This window comes from Elgaria multicarinata, chromosome 3 (genome assembly GCF_023053635.1).
Source record: "Elgaria multicarinata webbii isolate HBS135686 ecotype San Diego chromosome 3, rElgMul1.1.pri, whole genome shotgun sequence".
In the NCBI taxonomy this organism is placed as follows: Eukaryota; Metazoa; Chordata; class Lepidosauria; order Squamata; family Anguidae; genus Elgaria; species Elgaria multicarinata.
In genome coordinates, this window is record NC_086173.1 from 124,916,095 (window position 1) to 124,934,449 (window position 18,355).

The 18,355-nt window shown below is 41.2% G+C and overlaps 1 protein-coding gene across 2 annotated transcripts in view; it reads right to left on the reverse strand.

Annotated features, from left to right (window-relative positions):
• Positions 1-18,355, reverse strand: part of GRM7 (glutamate metabotropic receptor 7) — a 530,576-nt gene that overhangs the window by 247,657 nt on the left and 264,564 nt on the right. For both annotated transcript variants that reach the window (XM_063121528.1, XM_063121529.1), the window contains exons 3-4: positions 18,173-18,314; positions 9,680-9,834 (exon numbers count right to left, since the gene is read on the reverse strand). In XM_063121528.1, coding sequence (XP_062977598.1) covers positions 9,680-9,834; positions 18,173-18,314 — 297 coding nt within the window. The remainder of the gene's footprint in view (positions 1-9,679; positions 9,835-18,172; positions 18,315-18,355) is intronic.

Sequence of the window (18,355 nt, forward strand, 5' to 3'; positions counted from 1 at the left end):
ATGAAAGTGAGTCTGTCTCTTACGCACAGAGATGAATGGATATGGCAATCTCTCTCAGAGAGATTTTTTTTTTAAGGTTAAGATTTCTGTCCCGTTTTTGCATAACCTTATGATTTATTTTTCAAAAAAATCTATACTGAAATGTTTACTTTTTGTTTGCATTTTTCTTAATTAATGCATTTTTGTGCACATTTTTAAACTTATATCTTTTCCCCAAGTACTTTATATTGCTGAAATGCTGTTTTGCATAGATGCCTACTCAGGCATATGTATACATGGTGGTCTGGCAGGTTATCCATTAGAAAATCATTTCTCAATCTGAAAGAATACTTACGTTGCCTTTCAGTCCCAACAAGGCTCCCACAGCTGGATTACACTGAACATTATGAATTAAGAAGCCAATACAACAAAATAAAATAAAAAATCCAAAAGCACATCACCCTCACCATCATCTAACATGCACTATGCATGGAGTAGATACATCATGGGCCATGTCTGTACCATGCATTTTTACTGGGATCGTCCCTGTGCATCCACATGATGCACAGGGGATCCCAGGAGTAGGCAGGGATGATCCCTCCATTTCCCCAGGATTTCTGGAACCACTTTTCCCCCAGTTTTTCCCGTGGTCCTGGGATGATCCTGAGGACTGTGGGCGGGGTGGGTGCCCATCCCAGCTTCTTTCCTCCTCCCTGCAAGTAGCGGGGGTCAGCAGAGGGAAGGAGCCAGACCGTGGGTAGTCCAGGGACATTGGGCGCAAGTTTGAAGCTTTTTTTTTTTTACTTACTTACACACTGTCTTACTTACACAGGGAGGATCCCAGAAGCAGGTAAGTTCGGGATTATTCCCCTTCCCTCCCTCTACACCTGTAGGTATAGACATGTCCATGGACAATCCAGCACGACTTTTTAAAACTTTTGTGAGAACTTTATAATTTACGAAAAAGTGGAGCATGTAAATCTTCAACCTATGTGAAATGTTCAGTCTCCTCAGCATTCTAATTCCCTCTGTTCAAGTGTGAACAGAGGAGGTCAGAAAATTCACACATTTAACAATAAGACATGTTACTCTCACATTTTCTGAACAAACACCTTCAAAAAAAGATGCCGCACAGATTGAAGTTTCCACTGAACTTTGTTGGAAATCGAAATTGTCTCTTGTGGGTTTCAATCTATTCACCTAATTTTCACTTTTATTTATTGACATTGATCAGTGGCAGCAAGACTAGTCTGTAGGGCACACTCTATTTTTATTCATTTACTTTACAAAGCTCTGTCTACTGAAGGCTCTGAGAAGATAAGAAACAAAGAAAATTGATAAGATAAAATCAGACCATTGTGACATCCAAAATGCAAGAAACACCCAGTGCTCCAGCACCTAAGATGAGCACCACCATCTTGGATAGGCTCAGTTATAGGGTATAAGTACAGCTCAAATCCAGCAGCATTTAAGAGGAAATAATTTGAAGGAGAGGAACCATCATTCAATGGGAGAGCATTAGCTTTGCATACAGAAGGTCTCAGGTTCAATCCCTGGCATCTCCAGTTGAAAAGCTCAAGACTTTTGCCTTCCTAGAGAGCCAAAACCAGTTTCAATAGACAATACTGAGCTAGGTGGACAAATAGTTTGACCTGGTATAGGGCAGCTTTCTATGTTCCAGCCAGGGCATGGAGCTCATCCGAAAGTACAAATAAAACGTTGAGGAATTTCTTGTAGGCCAAATGCAGAAACAGTTTTTGCTATTATCAGCCCATCTTTCCCATCATTTAATCTAAAGTCTACCAAACTGCTTTGCTTCTATGTCCCACCTGTTGTGTTTCTCAAAACCTCCCGCCTTCTTTGGAGACAATACTGAGGCCTGATAAGTAATCCACAAAGCTTTATTCAAGCAATAAACATCTCTTCCCACATGAAGAGAGTCTAATCTCTAGGAACTTTCCCCTAGGTGAAATTATGCAAACTAAGCGAGGCAATTGCCCTTTCAAGAAGAATGGAAAGCCCTATCCCCAGACATGTTAACTTCAGCGAGACTAGTTGTGTTGCAGCTTCTGACGGGATGCCAGGCAGGTTGACTTTCTCTCGCCTTCCTTTAGCTCCACCCGTTTTAGTCTGCGGCATACTCTAGGATTGGCTAACCTCTGCGTGCTCTCCCCTTGGAAGAATATTGGATTCCCACTGACTGTGTATTGTTTGCCCTTGAGGAGATAAGCTCTGGAGAGGGTTCACTCCCTGCTAGTGAAGAGCCTGTGAGAGCTTTCTCCCCCACTGGTATAGGCTGGCATGTTTCTGGCACCAACTCCTCTACTTCAGAGTCTGATTCTGATTGATCACCTGAAACACCTTCTTCCAATCCAGAGGGAGCAGGGCCAGACATGACACCACCTTAAACTTTTCTCCTAACCAATAAGGGACCTGTGGGGTCAGGGCTTTCATCAAAGTTAGGCAGGGCTGGACCTCTGCCAAGGTTCCACATCCCAGTAGAGGCCCACGGCAACAATCCCCTAGACTTGCTCCTCCTTTTCACCATTGCAATGTGCTTATTCACCTGCATCTCACTCTGGCTAAGACATTGGTGATGGTGAGAAGAGGATGTCTTTTCCTACTTGTTCCCTGGGTCACTGCATGTCAAGCAAGCAAGCAAGCAAGTCATAGCAATGAGGAGAAAGAAGATGAGGAGCAATAGCAGCTGGTGAAATAGTGGCGAGAAGTTAGACCTGGTATGGAGGGTCACTTGCATGGGATCGTTCCACTGTTACTTGATCTGCAAGGAGTCCATGCCCCGGTTTATACAGCTGGCAGTGCAGAATCCAACTTCCATAAACTCTAGGCAGCAGTATAAAGCACAACCACATAGGTGTTACAAGTGTGAGCTTTGATCCAAGGCCCTGGATCAAGTCTCATTTCTATCATGAACGTTCAGGATGTCTTAACCTCAGAATCCCAATTGCTACATCAGAAAATAGCACAAGCCTGCCTTGCAGCAGATTTGTGATGGTTGCTGAGATAAAATGCTTTGGGCATTCTAAAACTGCTATATAAATTCAAATATTGCTATTAAGACGCCGAGCTCCCCCACCAACTAGTAGTACCCAAGGCTATTATAGCCAAGGCCATTCACATACTTTAAATAAGCATTTCCTTAAGCATGTGCTTCAATATTTTGCCTGTTCAGGGATGAATTAACCACACATGGAATACAGCATTTCTGTATCAACGCCCATATATATATATATATATATATATATATATATATATATATATATATTTGACTTACAGTATAAGAAAATAAAACAACAATCTTTCTGAACAAAACTACAAAAACTACCATTTTAGATGAGGGGTGAAAAAACCCTCATGATTTCTGGTAGGTATCACCACCACCATTGCCTTTGGTATGTACAAATTCACTAGCCGTCTTTTGGGAGCAGTTGTTCTATGTGTGGAGATAACGAAGATGGTGTTAAAATGTCTCTTCTCATTTCAGCGATGTGTAATCTAATGATAAGGTGGAAAACATGGCAGTCTAATTTATGAATCTGTAAAGCTTTCATGATAAGGCTGAAGAAAGAAAACGAAAAGTGGTAACAGTCTCCCAAATAAACTGTCTTGCATAAATGTGATTGACACCCTCTAATTAACACACTATGTCCTAAGTTCCTATCACAGTATATTATCAAGTAAATATCCACAATTGGTGTAGAATGAGATATCACTGCTGCATTGATGTTGGAACTTCTATATCCAAGCAGTTATGAAAGATAGTGACCCTATATATAATGATTGAACAACAATTGGAATTTGAGACCTAATAGGGAAACAACTTCTGGAACCTTTCTCAATATGGAAGTAGAAACACACAGTGGGGTAGTGGTAAATTTTTAACTACAGATGCTTATTATGACAGTTTCCATAGCAATGCTTCCAAGGAGAGTCCAAAAATGAAGGCAGGTATTGATCTATATTTATCTATGTATACAGTGTGTTTGCATACACAACACACACACACATCAAAGAGCAGCAGTACATACAACAGCAAAATACCCAATTTATTGGGATCCGCTTACAGTTACAGAATAGCGAGTTGGCAAAGGGCAGTGTATAGAGTGTGTCAGACTTTGGCTAGAGACCTGAAATTGCATGAGAAAGGGAAGGAGACAGGCACAAGATGTCCCCAAATAGTGCTAAGACCACCAGCTCAAGATTCTCCAGAAGTCTATTACCAGCACCAGGGAGAAACAGTTTATCTCAAAGTCAAAACACACACACACACACACACACACACACACACACACCAGTTCTTGAAGTTTGGGGGCAGTATCCAACTGCTTCATTCCATTAACTCAAATGACATTGTGCTAGTGGAAACTAGGTTCTCACCTATACACAAAAGAAGAATTCAACTAAAGTTGCATTTGCGCAAGTGTGGTTGAGCAAGCAGTTTTGCATAACTCTTGTGCAATTTGTTGTGCCTTCCCACTGTGCAACCGGTTACACAACTGCTTGCACCTGTTGTGCAAGTGGTTGTACAACTGCTCATACAACTAGTTGCACAAGTGTAATGGACAACTGCTTGTACAACAGAAAGATTCAGCAGAGCTCTGCTAGCGCTATTTGAGTTTGTGGAATGTCACCATTGGATATTGCCTTTGTCTCCATCAGGAGCTGGTGTTTTGTAAAGTTAATGGGTCTTAACTGCCCATGCAAATCCAGGAAAGGAAAGGAACCTCTCATGCAAGTACTGAGTCATTACTGACTCTTGGAGGGACGCCAACTTTTGCTGACATTTTCTTGGCAGGCCTTATAGCGGGGTGGTTTGCCATTGCCTTCCCCGGCCATTATTACCTTTCCCCCAGCTAGCTGGGTAGTCATTTTACCGACCTCGGGAGGATGGAAGGCTGAGTTGACCTGAGCCGGCTGCCTGAAACCAGCTTCCACTGAGATCGAACTCAGGCCGTGGGGAGAGTTTCAGCTGCAGAAACTGGAAGAGAGTTTCTGGATGAGAAAAGGTGGAGTTAAGGGAGAGCAAGCATTGCGTGAAGAGGGGGGACTTCATCAAAATTTCAGTATGTAGTCTGTAAAATGGTAATAATGAGGCTCTCTCTCCATCCACTGCTGGGATTGATGTGAGGATATGTAACAAGAATAGCAAAGTGCCTGCCACACTAAGTCAATGAAGAGGAATAACAGCCGTGAGAGCAGAGTATGTAGGAAGGTGACAAATCTATGGGTTTTTACGAATGTAATTGCTGCTTTTATCTTTCTTTTTTAAGAGTAAAAAACTGGAGTTTCTTATAACTGAGAAGGAAAGTTAGCAGGAGACTTAGAAAAAAATATAATTTAAATATTTGATCTTCCTTTGAGTGGCGAAAAACACAGGATCTCATTTCAATGTGTGAAACATGTCTCCTAAAATATTTGGACAGATAGCCTCAAAGGTCCGAGACGTGCAGCCGTGTACCTTCAGAGGGCATTTTCGCTTTACATAGCATCTTCTTTAGATAGGTGTGTGTTTATGTGTGTGTGTGTGTTTATTAAACAGGTATATGAATAGTGATCAGCTAGCTTTATGCTTCTGGTAGGGTTAGGCTGACCATATGAAAAGGAGGACAGGGCTCCTGTATCTTTAACAGTTGCATAGAAAAGGGAATTTCAGCAGGTGTCATTTATATATATGGAGAACCTGGTGAAATTCCCTCTTCATCACAAAAAGCTGCAGGAGCTATACTAGAGTGACCAGATTTAAAAGAGTGCAGGGCACCTGCAGCTTTAACTGTTGTGATGAAGAGGAAATGTCACCAGGTTCCCCATATATACAAATGACACCTGCTGAAATTTCCTTTTCAATACAACTGTTAAAGATACAGGAGCCCTGTCCTCCTTTTCATATGGTCACTCTAGGCAGGGTGCCAGAGGACAGGAAGGGGTGGAGCTCTTGGCTTTGACTACAAAAGGTCCCAGGTCCAATCCTATGCATTGCCTACTCTTATCTGGAACTTTAGTGAGCCACTGCCAGTCAGTGATTAGGGCTGATTCAAAGAGCCAGCTTGGGACTTCTTCTGGCAAATTGGGAGAGAGATCATTGGAGTGGGAAGGCCAAATGTTTGGGGTGAAAGGAAGAACATTCATAATGGGGACAGGGATCTTCTGGTCTCAGAAGGCTGCAGAGGTTCCCCATCAAGCCCAGCAGGTTTTCTTGGGTGACCATTTGAAAAGGAGGACAGGGCTCCTGTATCTTTAACAGTTGTATTGAAAAGGAAATTTCAGCAGGTGTCACTTGTATATATGGGGAACCTGGTGAAATTCCCTCTTCATCACAACAGTTAAAGCTGCAGGTGCCCTGCCCTCTTTTAAATCTGGTGACTCTAGTATAACTCCTGCACTTTAACTGTTGTGATGCAGAGGAAATTTCACCAGGTTCTCCATATATACAAATGACACCTGCTGGAATTCCCTTTTCTATGCAACTGTTAAAGATACAGGAGCCCTGTGCTCCTTTTCATATGGTCACCCTACATAAAAAAAACTGTTGCAAACTATAGAAACTATTGTAAAAAGAAATAAGCTCTCAGGAATGAAAAGTGTTATAACTGAGACAATGTGAGCCTCCCTCCGCCCCCACATCCTGTTTGAAAGGTCCAAAGCTGTCAGGCATTTGGTAATCGGTTCTCCCCTTCGTCTGATTTGGTTTCATGACCATGCCAGGTAGCCAATGAAATATGGCGACATGATGGCACCTGCAGCCCAGTCAGAGTGAGGCAGAAAGCATTGTTCACTCTGGCTTCTTGTGGATCAAAAGCATCAAAGAAGAATGGCATCTAGCATAGGGTGACCATATGAAAAGGAGAAGCCAAAGGTAAAGGTAGAACCAGGCAATCTTCAAAACGGAATATTTACAAAAGTTTATTTACAGTGCCAAGGTGCCGCCTACGCGTTTCGAACACAAACTGCGCTCTTCCTCAGGGCTGTTATCTAAAAAATAAATAAAAAAGTCCTTTGAATCATAATATTTACAATTAGAGGCGTTGTAAATATTATGATTCAAAGGACTTTTTTTTTTTTTAGATAACAGCCCTGAGGAAGAGCGCAATTTGCGTTCGAAACACGTAGGCGGCACCTTGGCACTGTAAATAAACTTTTGTAAATATTCCATTTTGAAGATTGCCTGGTTCTACCTTTACCTTTGGCTTCTTTTTACTTCCCCATGGGGTTTTCCTTGCTTTTCCATATGAAAAGGAGGACAATAACAGTTGTATTGAAAAGGGAATTTCTGCAGGTGTCATTTGTATATATGGAGAACCTGGTGAAATTTTCTCTTCATCACACTAGTTAAGGCTGTGGTGCCCTGCCCTCTTTTAAATCTGGTCACTCTAGTATAGCTCCTGCACTTTAACTGTTGTGATGAAGAGGGAATTTCACCAGGTTCTCCATATATACAAATGACACCTGCTGAAATTCCCTTTTCTATGCAACTGTTAAAAGATACAGGAGCCCTGTGTTCCTTTTCATATTGTCACCCTAAGTTATTGGCAGGAAGGGCTTTCATCTACAGTATGCTGGGTTGTTCTTGTGTTTGTGTGTTTTGGAGGGGGGTATTTTGGCCCCACCAACTTTTGTGTTCACCACTGGAATGTGCCCCTCAAAAGCCTCTTAAAAACAGAATTTGGCCCTCAGGCTAAAAGAGCTTACACACCCAATGCTAGTTGAAAATGTTGCTGAGTGGATTCTTCCTGCTTACTTCTGAGTAGAGATGCAGAGACATTTCCTGCTTACTTGTGAGTAGAGATGTTACTCAAGCTTACTTCTGAGTAGACATGCAGAGGCTTATCCTGCTTATTAGTGAGTAGATGTACTGCTCCTGCTTAGTTCTGAGTAGACATGCTTCCTACTAAAATTGCTAACAATGGAATCTGAAGGGAATGTAAAAATAAATAAAAATAAATATTAGACCTGTATGCTTTTTGCCACTCATGTGGCTCTGCAACAGCTCAATATATATATATATATATATATATAATTTTGGTATGGACTGAATTTAAAAGTGAAGAAATTCTCAAAGTTTGAAATAAATCCAATTTAAATTTAGAAAAATGAGTAACTTAGAGAAACCAAATTCAACAGATTTGTCCATTCCTAGCACCAATATTACAACCCAGAGAAGAGAATTCTCAGAAGACATACTCCATTTTTGCTGAAAACTTTATGAGAAAGCTCCTAATTACAAAGCTGATTCTAGATCAAGTTTGAGGAAATTTGTCCATTATTAATAAAAAAGGCATTTTTTATTTATTTACTTAAAGAATAATAAATCAAAACCAATCGCAAGCAAGGTTAGGCAGCCATTAGGCAAAATGGGGATTACATCTTAGCACGTATATGTTGTTAGCCACCAAAATATCATGCGGTAGTCCTGAGCATATAGAACTAAGTTGTTATGAATGATCTGTTCGATGATCCTTATGAGTGTTCAAAAGTGTCTTATGTAGCGATTGGTGAAGCCTAGTTCATTTCACATTTTATGCTAGACTAAAATTGAGATGTCTAGAATATTGAGATATTAAGGAGAGGTAATCATTGGATTGAATGCTTGGTACTTCTGCATTCTTTAGTCTTTCAACCATTGTCTTTAACCTGGGTCAATGTCTTCTTTCCAAAATTCCCAGAAGGCTCAGGCTCTTTTATACCCTCCCTGTCTGTCAGGGTTGCTGCTGCCTCTGCAGCTGCTCCCACCCCTGTCAGGAAATGTGTATAGCCGTTCTGCCTACCATGTGATTGTTCTGAGTCTCAATAGCACGTTTACATATCATTACAAGCAACACTTCCCAAGGGGGGTGGGTGTCATTTGCACAGCATGTGAATAAGATGTTGGGAGAAACCATGTGAAGCTGCTGTGTATACACAAAACATTTCTCATTGTAAAATCAGTTTAGATATGTATATGTTTTTTAAAAATAAATTTATTTTTAAATTTTTAAAAAAAATTAGATTTTTTTTTTAAATTTATAAAAATATATAAACTGGATGTGCTATTAGTGGTCATTTGTTTTGTTTGGAGATTTAGAAAGGAACCTCAATGATTGTCTAGTTCAACCCTTACTAATACAGATTTGGAAGTGACCTCAAAGATTATCTAGTTCAACTCTTGAAATCCACTGCTACAACATCCCTGTGAAATCACAGTATTATTGTTAAAGGAGACCCAATGCGTAAACAGGTCGCAAAACACAGCTAGAAAATCTTGCTGGTAGCTCTCAACAAGAGTCTGCCTTAGTTCTGCACATTTTGCTATTGTCATATTTTGAATATAACAGTCTAATTTATATTGTCTTGAATCATCATAGTCAGCAAAGCATTTGTGTTCTTCATTTTACTATTTTCACTGTCGTTCAAACAAAGGTGATTCAGAGTGCAGTTTGCAAGCCTCCAATGTCCTTTTAAATGCCAACAAATTTCTAGCTGTGGAAATAAAATACTATTTTTTAAAAAAAGTATTAGCAGCACACCCAGTATACACAGTTAGGAAGACAATTTCTGTCAAATTAGGCTGCATCTGAAGCTTACCCTATATGAGATAGAAATATTTACATGAAGTCAGGTTTATAGTCTACTTGTGTATAAAACATCAACAACCAGGAAGACAACTTCAGTGATACCAGAGAGACAATGGGAACAAATCCCTTACCTTCTATTGTTGCACGTTTAGGCAGGATGGTAATGGCTCCCTCGGCGACATCTTCCTGCTGGATGACGGGGCCCATTTTGGAGCCCCAAGTGTCTGATGCCACCCACAGAAAATGGCCAACTTGATCAGCCCTTTTTGCTGCTGCAAGGATTTGCCTGCAGAGAGAAACATTTATAATCACACAAATATAGATGGGAAAAAAGGAAGAAGGAAAGTGGTACTTATTCACTTGAGAACAAGAGCAGGCAGAGAAAGGTTGCTTAATGAGCTGGAACAATGCATCCCCATGACTGGAAGTTCAACAATGTAAAAAAACGAAGAAGAAGAAGAAGAAAAAGAAAGCAAACTACTTCTTCAGAATGATTTCAGGCTTGCTTTCCATTTTTCTCTTGCTTTGGAAGTTAGCATTGTAGAATCAGCTGCGCAATTTGATATAATTAGGAAGCAGTTATGTCATTTCAAAATCAGCTGTTCTGTCTTCTTTTATCTTTTTAACTGTAGTCATTTAGAAATTATATCAGAAGGCGCTTGTAAAGAGTAGCATCTCCAATCACACAAATTCATTGATGCCCTTATTGATGCTTTGGCATTACTAATAATAACTAAGCAGGTTGATACTCTCTATCATCATTGCTTCCACAAAGTGGAAGACTAGGTACCTTAGTAAGAGTGACTGGAGCTCCTCTCTAATTTCCCAGTCCTCAAGTCTTTGTCACCATTCCAGGAGGAAAGGTTCACCTGTCCAGCCATTAAGTATCCCACAAGATGGACAACAGGACTATTAACAGATATTAGCCAGAATACCAGTTGCTGGGAGGTCAATCAACAGTGCAGTGTGGTGGTGTGGAGGGGAGCTGGCTAGAAACAGGTTGCTGGACTTATTATTATTATTATTATTATTATTATTATTATTATTATTAATATAGCACCATCAATGTACATGGTGCTGTACAGAGTAAAACAATAAATAGCAAGACCCTGCCTTGGCCTGATCCAGAAAGGCTCTGCTTACATTCATTTCCCATCTTGTGATTAAATTAGCAGTATGTTCTACTTTTTATGGGATGTGATGGAGGTTGACATATTCTTGAGTCCCTTGAGTGCCAAGGTGAGGTAGCAATCAATCAATCAATCAATCAATCAATCTTTGAATGCTTGGGAAGTATTGAACTCATTTGTTTTGTTTTGCTTTTTGAATTTTTTTTTTTTAAAAATGTGACCAGGTGTAAGAAATTCCTGCAAACCTAACACAGTAACATCCAACCTAAAGTTATTTAAACCCACAATCCAGAGACAAATTGGATGGGGGATTAGCCTCAAGTAAAGAATCTGCTCAAGCATATATGCATTTAGGTGTAGTGCTCTCAGGTCCAGGCCTACCATTAGGCAGAGTGAGGCAGTTACCTCAGATGGCAAATGCTGGGAAGCAGCAGCAAGGTTTTGGAGGAGGGAACTGTGTGCCTTGAGGCCTGTCCATTGTCCCCTAAGCTAGTCTAATGCATTCAGGGGTAGTGGAGAACATTGTTCCATCACTAGTGTTGAAGAAAGTTTTTACTGATGTTCCATTCAGCTTTTGTATTATTTATTTATTTTATTACATTTATATACCACCCCATAGCTGAAGCTCTCTGCATGGTTTACAAAGGTTAAAAGGCTGAATATTAAACCTCAATGTATAAAACTTAAAACCATAAAAACAGCTGACATTTAAAACAATTTTTAAACTGCCAGGCCAAAGCTAGTTCTGGAGTCAGTTAAAAACTCATCATCATCATCAGTTCATTTCTTACCCGCCTCTCCCTCTGGATCGAGGTGGGGAACAACACAGATTACAAAAATATTATATAATAGATAAAACTGATTAAAACATGTAAAACTAGTACATCATTAAAATAACAGCCAGACATCTTAAAATTCATCTGGGTAGGCTGTTAAATGCCTGGGAGAAAATAAAAGTCTTGACCTGGCGCTGAAAAGATAACAATGTTGGCCCTATGCAGGCCCCATCAGGGAGATCATTCCACAATTGGGGGACCACCACAGAAAAGGCCCTCTCCCTTGTTGCCATCCTCCAAACTTCCCTTGGAGTAGGCACCCAGAGGAGGAACTTAGATGTATGTGGAATGGGAAGGGGCACCATCTTACTTTTTGCCTCAGGCCGCAAAATATCTTGGGCTGGCACGAGGTGCCCTACACTTATCCTAATAAACCATAAAATTAATAGGGAGTTAATTGAAAAAGATGGGCTGCAAGCTATATAAGTCAATGAACTTCTGCAGGCACATCCTCCTTGTTAGGAAGATGTTACTATACTACAGCCTAGCCTTCTAAGGCCTTAGTTAGACCTAAAGTTTATCCCGGGATCATCCCGGAGTCATTCCTGTTCATGTAAATGACACACAAGATATCCCGGGAGCAGGCGGGGATGACCCCGGGATAAACCTTAGGTCTAGCTAAGGCCTGAATCACACAACATCTCTGGAACTAGCACATTTGTTTGTGCTTCAGGACTTTAAGTCCTGTAATCGTTTAGTTTGTTTGACATCCAAGGGCAGCAACACATCTAAAGGTTCAATGAATTTGACATATAGTATATTTTTATGTCTTCCTAAATGCAAGACGTAGGGTTGTTTCTCCTGGTAATTTATCTTTATCTTTGTTTTACACCTCATTCTACTCCTCATTCTATCCCCACAGTAATTTCAGTGCTAATTACTTCATTTAGGAGAATCTATACATAAAGGTCCATGGAGATTTAACTGCTGTTAATTTCATACTGGAGAAAATATAGCCATTCCATTTTGCTTTGTAATGATCAAGCAAGTATGGATCATCAGACTGCATTTAAAAAAGGTTGCTTCTACCCAGTAAGAAGGATAAAATGAATGTGTCCATGCTTTGCATTTCCTAAAGAAGAAATCACATAATTGCTGTATCAGATACATGTCAAATATAGCAACAACTTTCCAAACGGTTATCATGGATAAACTGAAGGGGGGGAAATGGTAACGTCGTACAAGATGAATCAAGCTGATTGCAGAGAATAGGGAAGGAGTGCAATAGTCCAATCTTTTGAACAATATCGCAGTGGCAGTAACAAAGCTTAGCAAGAACGAACAATAAGAAGCAATAAGAAATAATTATAAGGAATAGCCTGACATCTTGCCTAACAGCAAACTAGTAAAAACACACACCAAAACCCACTTTTTTTTTTAATGCTGGGAAGGATGTGAATAGTAGCATAGTTGCTTTTGTAAAAAAGGCCTGCTTTCTCTGTTTTTAAATGGAGAACAATACACAATGTTGGGATTTAAATGACATGTGCAAGAATGAGTCAGAAAAATCCTGCCCTCACAAAAATTGCACATCAATTTTTACAGACAAGCATCCCATTTTCCTTTTCTAGCCCTCAGGGGGTGGGAGGAGGAACACAGCTGCTTTTATCAAAATAGGGCTACTGCCACATTTCAGGAGATTACAAAATTTCCGATTTTGAAATTTTCATGCAATCCATCCCACAGCCCAGCACACCATTTCATTATGCATTTTCTCATAATAGTGATATATTTGAAAGTAAACAGAGAGAGCCACAGCCTGAGAGCGAGGTCCCAGGGATTTTTACTATGGACAGTCCAAGAGAACAACATGGCTTTAGCAGGAACAGAGCAGTACACTGCAATGTGTCCCTCGCATCAGCTATTAATGAAAACCACCACATATGTAATATTCTACTGGTATCTTTCTTGTATCTTTCTCACCACTCGATCACAAATCACACCAATGATGGGTCACTGTGCTAAAATGTTGGCACCAATCCTGCCAGAATCCTTATGCTAGTGTCCTGCTAGTCCCATCCCCACAAATCATTCTCATGAAGCTACCCGTCATTGATCCATCCACTAACTCATGCAGAACAGGCACTGCTGACAATAGATCCCAGCAGAGCAACACCCCACCCCCCACTTTTGAGTTGTAGCTCAAAAGTGGGAACACAAGGAACTTTCCTTGAAAGTGTAGGAAAAATATGTTCCATGGAGAAATGTTGGACTCATATCATTGCTCCAGGGATCCCCACAGATGGTAGCAACAAGTTTAATGTTTTGGTTTCATTTTTAAATGTGTTGTCATGTTTTAAGATCTTTATTAAAATTGGATCAAAAATCCACGAGGACAGCAGACGCCGTTATGCGTCTGGCTCTCTTGCACCCAAGCAGACCCACCCAGTGGTAGGACTGGCCCGTGCCCAGCTGTTCTTGAGTCTTCAAGAGGGGTCAGGCACAGGTTGGCCCTGGTACACGCCCTCTGTCCTTTCCCCCTGCTGTATTAATGGCAGCTGCTATTAACGCAGCGGGGGAAATACTCAGCTTCCCCAAGGCTGGGGAAATAGTGTATTTTCTCCCTCGGGAGAAAATATGCAACTTCCCCAGCCCTGGGGAAATTACATTTCTCTTTTCCTCCCACCAATGGGGCCCTTAAAGGCCCTAATGAAAGGGTATTTAAGCCCCCCATCGGTGGTGGTGAAATGTGGGAAAATATATAATTTTCTCAGCCTTGGGGAAATCACGTTTCATCACCACCACTGATGGGGAGCTGAAATACCCTTTCATTAGGGCCTTTAAGGGCCCCATTGGTGGGAGAAAAAGAGAAATGCAATCTCCCCAGGGCTGGGGAATGCCATCCAACCAATGCCATGCAAGCTCTTCTACAGCAGACTTCCCCAACTTAATCCCCTACAGTTGTGCTGGACTACTATGCTGACTGGGGATGCTGGGAATTGCAGTTCAACACACCTAGAGGGGACCAGGTTGGAGAAGAGTGCTCTAGACAATGCATGTTGATGTGTTAATGGTGGGAAATTATATTCTTCTCTCTGTGTGTTTCTCATTGGTGTTAGCAAGCATTCCACTTTAGGGGATGGGAAGGATTTGAAGCGGGAGGTGCTTCACTACATGATCACCCCTGCTTGAATGGTTGCAAGCAGAATCGAGGGAGGCATAGTCCACCTCAAACAAGTCTGCACGTCCATTTGGCTTGCAATCCAGTCTGCTCACACCTCCACTCAGGTGCAGCCTGTCAAAGCAGTTTATTGATTGATTGATTGATTGATTGATTGATTACATTTATATACTGCCCCATAGCCAAAGCTCTCTGGGCGGTTTACAAAAGTTAAAAACAATGAACATTAAAAACAGATATACAAAATATACCAGTTCTGGGTTGCTCTGAAGGATTGTTCAGGGGCTGCTCATGAGACGTCTGGACCCCAAATGTCCATCCTGGCAGGGAATGCTCTCACCCCGTGGGCAAGAACCTGCTGCTGAGGGTGGATTCCCTCTCACAACCAGCGGTTTTAGAGCAGCCCTGCAAAGCAAAGGAGGGCTGCTCTCCAAGCCCCCAGCGTGTTCCCCCCACCAAGTACTCACAAAAGTCCACCAACTTTTGGAAGTAGTCAAAAGGGAAAGATTGAAAACACCCAAAAGTTTTCAAGGCAAACAGGGATTTTTGTGCAACTCTATTCACCTTTCATTGTTCAAATTAACCTGGACATCAGGTATACTAACTGTCATGAAGTCTCAGGTCAACTCTCTACCCAAACTAAGGCCTTACCTAGACCTACCTTTTATTCCATGATGGAGGAGGGAAGATCCCATGATGTGATTATTGCGAGATCCCTCCTCCGTTTACACGTGAGGATCGATGACCTCGGGAGCCTTTTTTTAAAAAGCAACAGGAGCGCACCAGCGCTCAAGCGGCGAAAGGTACGTTTTTTAAAAAATAATTTAATTTCCCCGCTCCCCCCACCCTACCCCCGATGAGCGCAGCTCCCTGCTCTGCATGAGGAATTGCACGGAGCCAGGTCAACCCGCGGCAACGGGCCACACGTTCAGTGGTCTCGGGTTCAGCCCGGGACCATGGAAAAACCAGGCCCAAAGGGGAAGGGAGGGATGATCCCTCCCTGATCCTGGGATCCCCTGTGTGTCATGTGTATGCACAGGGATGATCCCAGGGTTTGCCCTGGGATAAAGCCCCGTCTAGCTAAGGCCTAAGATTCCTATTCCAAGCTTTCCTTGCTGGAGGACTATTGTTATATACTAGAGAACTACAGCCAATGATTTGGCTTGTTATTTCAAAACAACCAGCAAATCCACACCTCAGCAGGTCCTCGTCATAAGCGCACCTATATTTTTGGCATAGTCTCTCAGTTTCCATTTTTCTCTCAGACACCCTGACCTTCTCTCCTTGCCCTTATTTACATCTATCTCTGTTTCATTTTTTCTTAAATATTTTTATATATTTTCCAACCATGTTCCATTCGAAAACGTATAACCACAATTCTAAAATTCAATTCTGAGTTGATATCCTCAGCCAAAACATGTTTAGCCCCAATTTCCCTGTCTCAAATCTTTGGAAACTGCTCGTCTGTTTTAATAAGTCTGTGTTTTATGTGCCTTGCATTTTTCCTATTCCACAAATTACTCAGTAAAGATTTTGGATCTTTCTAGACCTTATTGGTGTCATTGGTTTCTTAATCAGCTTGCATCTTGGTTCAATTTAAATCACTGCAGCAGAGTGTTCAAAAGAAATTATATGTTATCATAGTGTTCAAACAAAAACACTGGGGACATCATTATGAACACTGAGAATGTCAAATTCCCAAATTAAACATGTGCTAGTGGGAAGACATTGTTTGAGATTTGCTATGGATATAGGATGTTCGGATGTTCTATCTATCTATCTACCACAGAAGAATAGGTGTTTTTTTTTTATCAGTAACGTCTATATGCCACCTTTCCTCCAAGGAGTCAGGCAGCATACACGATCCTCTTCCTCTCCATTTTATCTTCACAACAACCCTGTGAGGTAGTTTAGGCTGAGTGTCAGTGAGTGGACCAAAGTCACCCAGTGAGCTTTATGGCTGAGTGGGCACTCAAACCCAGGGGCAGACTCCAACAGGGCACTTATGCCTCTACTAATACTTTTTCACCCTGCCAATTCCATTGCACGAGTGGGACCCACCAATCATATAATAGAATTTAGCTCTTCTCAGAGGAAGTCCTGAAATGAGTGGAAATGCTTGTTTCTTGATTACCCCATTTTCACTCATTTCAAGTTGCCCTGGAAGTGTTAATTTGTCCTTCTACAAGTGGTGGGTCCTGCTTGCAGACAGGAATGGCAAGGCAGAAGGGAATTGGTTGAAATGTAAGGGCCCTGATGGATTTTTGCCCCAGGCCTCCAGAGTCTTAATTCAACAGTGCAACCACACTGGCTCTTCATCATCATCATCAAACCTATGATCACAATAAAACCAAAATGACCAGAGTATATATGTTTTTGTATTTGTATTTATCCAGTCCACATAAATGTGTGCTGAAAGCAACATTATTAAAATGTGTCATATTACAATGCCTTAAAATGGAATTAAATATTCTAGCTTTCTTTTTCTACTGTCGCCAGAAGTTTATCTACACACTTCTTACAAGTCTCCTTTCAATACCTTAGGACTATCAAACAACTCAGAATTAGTCAAGTCTAAAGTTATTATTTTGCAAATGTGTGTGGAGCTCTCAGAATTCTGCTTTGTTCTTGCACCTCTGGACCTTCAAGGCTGAATTTCCAAGTACTAAAGTTACAAGTCCAAACCAAAGCACTCTGCAAGTAATTTCCAAAGCAACTAAACTTTGTTTCTAAGGACCTTTGTTGTGAAAGTCAACTCTTCAGACTGCAATTATCCCATTCATGCAGGGACAAGCAACCACCTGTCCTCCAGATGTAGATATCTACAACTCCCATCAACCTCAGCCAACATGGCCAATGGGAGCTGTTGTTCAAAGCACCAGGTTCCCTACTGCTGCCCTAGTGAACTATTTCTTAGCATACCTTTGGTTGCGCAAAAAAGCAATTGTCGCCTAGTTCACACAGATGACATGAGGAAATGGTTCCCAGATTTTAATGCTTCAGGTGATAGATTGTATGACTGTATATCTCCATATGAAACTCAACTTTGCATATGGCATACTTGATGACAGAGGCCTTAGCTAGACCTAAGGTTTATCCCAGGATCGTCCCGGGGTCGTCCCTGCCTGCTCCCGGGATCCCCTGTGTGTCATTTACATGAACAGGGATAACCCCGGGACGATCCCGGGATAAACCTTAGGTCTAGCTAAGGCCAGAGAAGAGTTCTACCTAGTATTCTTTGCTAATATGCTAATCTTATATGTGGACAAAATTTACCAAAGGGAAGAATTCAACCATATAATCCCTCCGCCGCCCCCACTCTGAACTAGTACAGTCATTGAACAATGGCACCACCTCATTTATTGTTCATTTGATGAACTACACCTAAGAATTTGGAAATACACCAAATATAATAGGTGATGCAGCCCAGAAACAGTGCTTGGACTAAACTGATTTGTGAATCCCTGTTTCTAAATTGTATTGCTAGTTCATGAAGTCATGACATGTAAATAAATTAATTTCTCCAGTCTTCCTTACTTTATATCCTCATCGTAGGCAAAGACAATGATAGCCCTGGCTCTGGGAGTATCTAGGAGCAGCTTGATAATTTTATCAAATTCGAAGGTCTTGTCTTTGCGATCCTGTGGGATTTTCAATGACTGGGCAATGCAGAGGTCACCTGTTAATAGAAAGAAAGAAGACAAGATGCTAAAATCTGTA